Here is a 5,151-nt window from a genome sequence, read left to right as displayed (position 1 = left end):
GGCCAAAAGAAAGGCAGGGGGGGGGGGGGGGTTCCAGCATTTTGTGAAGGAGGGATGAAAAGATTATTAAAATTTGCCTGCTAAACACATTTTTGCCTTTTTCAGTTGTTGCCTTTGAAGGATTAGCTAAGCTTGTTTTTTTGTTTGTTGTGGTGTTTTCTCATTTTTAATCTAGTGAACAGGTGCTGCATTTCTAAATAAAGTCATTTTAGCTAAACTGTTATTTGTACAATTCAAATAAATTTACTAAACCCAAATATACAATAAAAATATTTTTATGAAGAGTCACTGAGTAACTGGGCTTGCAAGGGACCTTTGGAGGTCACCTGCTCCTCCACTCAAAACAGAGCCAGCTTCCAAGTGAGTGCAGAGCCATACCCTAATCCATTTCTGAACATCTCCAAAGGAGATTCCAGAGCTTCTCTGTGCCACTTATCCCAAAGTGTTTACTAACCCCATTGTTAAAAACTTTTCCCTAATATCTAATTGGAGTTTTCTTTGTTGCAGCTTACATCTCTCGCATTTGCCTTTTGCTGCACATCTGCAAAAATCTGTCTTGACCTTCTTTAGTATATATTCAAAGATAGCAATAAAATTCCTTCTTCGCTTTCTCAAGACTTAACAAATGCAGATCTCTCAGCCTCTCCTTATACATTATGCAGTCCAGCTCCTTATTCATCTAGAAGACTTGCTCCAATATGTCAATGACTTTCTTTGATGATAGCCAACATGACATATGATACGAGAGGACATTATACCTCAAAACATTCAAAAACCCAATATAATTTGAGAGGTTTTCGATAAACAAACACTCACTGTACAATATGGCAACTTCAATATTATTCTTGACATTTAGCCCACACCAGAGTAGCTGTAAATATTTTCATGGCTATTGGAAGAGACATGATCTGTCTAAACAAAAGTTACACATTAGGGAAGGTGGGTGGAGGCGGTTTCTTTCCAGCAGTGTATTTCTTGAGAGATATTCTACAAGTACAAGCTATGGAGTTCAGAATATCCTATAACTGTCCAAAGAACTATCTGGAAGAGGTACCCAGAAGAAAACTTAAGCTTTGAGGGAAAGTCAACTTGAGAACTTACCAATGCCAAATCATCTCGACTGCAGTCCAGGGCAGCAATCATCACCTGTTCATATATTATCCAAACTAGACACAAAAGAAACATTAAATGCAGATAATCGATTTTTTTTTTAAGATAATGGGAAACACCTACAATGTAAATAAGATTAATGAACTCATCTGTATACTTTTCCCCTTCTATTCCCATGGATCACTACTGAAATAGGGACATTTTAAGAAACTGCTGGAATTAATTAAAAATGCATTTAAGCAATTTTATTGCTTTTAGTAACAAAGCACCTTTTGACATCTTAAAAGGCAAAAAAGCTCTAATTCTCTGCTTTTCCTAACATTACAGCTGCAGTCTTCTAAGCAGATCCCCATTAGGACTTGCTCTCTGATAGGACCTGGAGAACAGTCACTTGGGCTAGAGAGAAAACAAATTTCCCTTAACCGTTTCACTGCTGAAAGTCCTACAGATGTTGTCTTCTTCCTGGCGTTAACAATTTCTCTAAATAAATGACAAATTACATTATTTCTCTTCTAGGCCTACCGAGTTCTTGAATATAAAGTACTTCACAGTGTGGCTACAGAAGCAGCAGAAAAGAGAGGTTATGGTAGAGGGAAGTATGTAATGCGAGTATTAGAAGTACTAAGTGTTTTGAACTCATGTAAATCCAATTAGGTGTACTCAATACTTCATTGAATTGAAACAGAAGCAAATGCCATCCAAAATAAAAATAGAAAATAAAAATTAAAAATAAAAATAAAATATAAAATAAAAATAACAAAGGCCCTCTCATTTTTAAAAATAGTTTCTATAATATGAATTTCCACTATATTTTAAACAAAATACTATTTCTTTCTAAGTACACAAAAGAAAACAAATGAGCATTAATTTGCCTGTAACCCCTCTTCCCCACTGGAACTATTTGTAAGACATCTATTCTATTTGTTATGACGTATACATTTTTCCCATGACTGTAAAAACAAATGCATATATACAGACAACATAGATACATGATATAAATCATAGATTATGTTTTTTTTTTAAATTCTAAACACAAGAATAAGATACTTTTATAGTTTATGAAATGGCTCTCCCCATTTGAACAAACCTCTACTTTAATACTCTAACCCTAGCACAGATTAGTGTCCGATATTAGGCAAAAAACACTTGTAAGAGAATCAAGTAACCAGTACAGATGGATGCCTTTTTCTCATCTGTCCTAGGGTTTTCTTGTTGAAGCTTAAAAAAAAAAAAAAAACACCAAACAAAAAACACCAACAAAGGTCTTATGCCTCTACTTTGAAGTCCAACTCTATAGCTTTCCATTACTGATTGTCCATTAGAAAATCCCAACTTTTCATTAAAATTGTGATGTGGATAACAGTATCCCTGCCCCTTAAACTGAATATTCAGTAAGTTATTTTATTTTAAAAACTCTAATAATCACTTTCTTTTCCCCAGTTACAATGGAATCAGTCTTCTGCCTGAAGATGCAAGTTACAGAGATATCCAAATAATCCACCCCATTGCATTCATTATTTTCCCTTCTATAGGCATTCTGAAATCAGCTATTGTAATATCCAGGTATTTTCTGAAAACACATGAAGCAACAAGACTAACATCCATCATATACAACTCATTCACCTTCCGTGGCTCCCCAAGAAAGAATTCTAGGTCTAGTGTAGGTGTTTGGGGGTTTTTTGGTGGTTGTTTTTCATTTGTTTATTTTTAAAACTATATGCATTTGTCATTCTGATACTACCAAAAAAAAAAAAAAGAATGCAAATATGTAAATAAGCTTCAAATACTTTTATGCACTGGTGAAGAACCTCAGGAACATTGCAACTAATTTATCTAATGAAACCTGAATGTCAAGTTTATGAAAGAATAAAACACATATACCTTGAAAAGGACAAACCAAACACAAGAAAGGAATGTCTCAGCCTGTATTACTGAGAACAGTGTTTCAGAAAGGCATTGGTAAGATCCAAGAGGAATATCAAGCTCCTCAACAATTTCTTACTAAAATACAATTCTCAAAATAGTAGCAACATGGTAAGAAGAAAGTAAAATCCAGGTTAGTTCTCAAAGTTCCTCTAAAGCAGAGGGAACCTATCTCTTGCAGGTGGGTCTATTAAGCCTGCCCATGCAGTCTAAAAACAAGCCTGTTCCTCACAGTTACAGTGTAAGATGACCTCACAGTACAGGATCTTCTTGGGCACTGAATCTCCAAATGCACTTCATGACTCACTGCTATGCACAGAGGTGTCTTCAGCACATGATTCTTTGGGTAGATTATCTGTGTATTTATATCCAAACAAGTACATTGGCAGTGGCCAAGTTCCTTACAACAGAAAGAACCCCAGAACGGAATTACAGCTTGGAGGGTGCAAGACAGAACTATAGCAAAGCATTGACATAAATCCTATCTGCAGAACCCCAAACTCAATACTGAAACATTCCTCACCTGACAGGAAATGGAGGCAAAGTGTCTTTCTGAAATGACTATGTGAATTTTAATTCCTGGGACACTGTGTGAAGTTAGGTGTTTGAAATTCAAGATAACTTACTAAAGCTGAACCAAGTTAATCATATGTAATACTGCAACTTTTATTAGTAAATACCATGCACTACTGTGGCTGCTAAAATCCACCTTTGATTATCTAAGAGCAGTTAATAAAATGAAAGAACAAGAGAAATGCATTAAAGGAATGTCTATATTAAATTACCTGAATTATAAAAATGGGAAAAAGAAGAAGAGTGAGCATTAAAATAAAAAGCTGTGTGAGATTAATATACAAAGCTATGTAATCTTGATAGCATTTTGTTATACTTCATTTTCTTTCATGTTTATAGTAAAGAGTGCTGTTGTATTGTGGCATGTTTCTAAAAAATTCTCTTTTAGTAAGAAACGTTATAGCCAAGCTTCCATCTACTGAAATGAGTGTAAGGTAGTTAAAATCCCCTGAAAATAATAATTTGAAGATTAGTGGAAACTTAGGCTTACCTTCAACTATAATATTACCAATGTAATGTTATAATAAAAACAGCCTTAATATTAATTCCTGCAGTATGCAGGACTCAATGAATAGCTTTCTCTGTTATAAAAAGATACTTTTCAATTTTTGCCACAGTGCTGAGGAACAGAAAAATCAGTCAAATGACAGCTAGGTAACAGTTTCACACTAAGTTTTCACACAACGGTCTAACTACTGATGCAGCAAACAGCCAGCTGTAGTAAGTAATTTTTCCATCTGTTTTCACTGTAGCCCATAATTGGGAAAGAAAATCTAGGAATTCTGGCAGCCTATTAGACTAAGAAAGGAATATATTTTTAATCAACATCAGCAGATATAGAAAGGCAACACATGTACAAAATAGAGGCTGAAAAGAGAAAACAAAATCAGACAATGGAAGTTTTAAAAAGAGTGATTGTTTACTTACTGTCATCTCCAAGTTTTGATGCATATTCATTAATTAACTCTTCTCCAACATCTACGATCTGTTCACTGTTTCGGTAGTTTTCTTCCCTCCATTTCCTCATTTTATCACGCATATCTGGGGACAAAGGGGAGAAAAAATGGAATATTAAGATTACAGATAGAAATGGAAATTGAACTTTATTTCTGGAAAATATATATATGAAGAATGGGTGTAGAGAGCAATAAATCTAAGAAAGTGACTTCTACTAATATAGAAAACTACTAGAGAACAGATAGGTGTACTAGACCCCTGAAACAGTATCACACAAACCGTGCTCATGCTCTAATATAATAATTTCAACTTCTAAGTTTGCACTTTCTCAGGTTAGTAACATATGCAGTAAAAAAATTTTATACCTAGTTACCCAATAAATAATAAAATTTAACAGACATTACCCATGGTTAGGAAAAATAGGCTATGAGAGATTTCTCCCAAGTAGTTTCACACTTACAAACAATACTGAAACTGCATTTCTGCTCCAGGTGAGATAGAGTATTAGAAAAACTATGTATTAGAAAAAATATGAGAATTCAATCACTAGTCACATTTATCATTGTAAGCAAAATGCTGTGAACTTCC

The 5,151-nt window shown here is 34.4% G+C and overlaps 1 protein-coding gene across 1 annotated transcript in view; it reads right to left on the bottom strand.

The window, feature by feature from the left end:
* EMC2 (ER membrane protein complex subunit 2) overlaps nucleotides 1-4,645 on the bottom strand; it is a 36,544-nt gene extending 31,899 nt beyond the window's left edge. The window contains exons 1-2 of the mRNA XM_010283272.1: nucleotides 4,534-4,645; nucleotides 1,102-1,166 (exon numbers count right to left, since the gene is read on the bottom strand). Of these exons, the coding sequence (XP_010281574.1) occupies nucleotides 1,102-1,166; nucleotides 4,534-4,645 (177 nt within the window). The remainder of the gene's footprint in view (nucleotides 1-1,101; nucleotides 1,167-4,533) is intronic.
* Nucleotides 4,646-5,151: the final 506 nt, after the last annotated feature.

This window comes from Phaethon lepturus, unplaced genomic scaffold (assembly GCF_000687285.1).
Source record: "Phaethon lepturus isolate BGI_N335 unplaced genomic scaffold, ASM68728v1 scaffold12253, whole genome shotgun sequence".
In the NCBI taxonomy this organism is placed as follows: domain Eukaryota; kingdom Metazoa; phylum Chordata; class Aves; order Phaethontiformes; family Phaethontidae; genus Phaethon; species Phaethon lepturus.
This window is presented reverse-complemented; position numbering and strand designations above follow the sequence as displayed.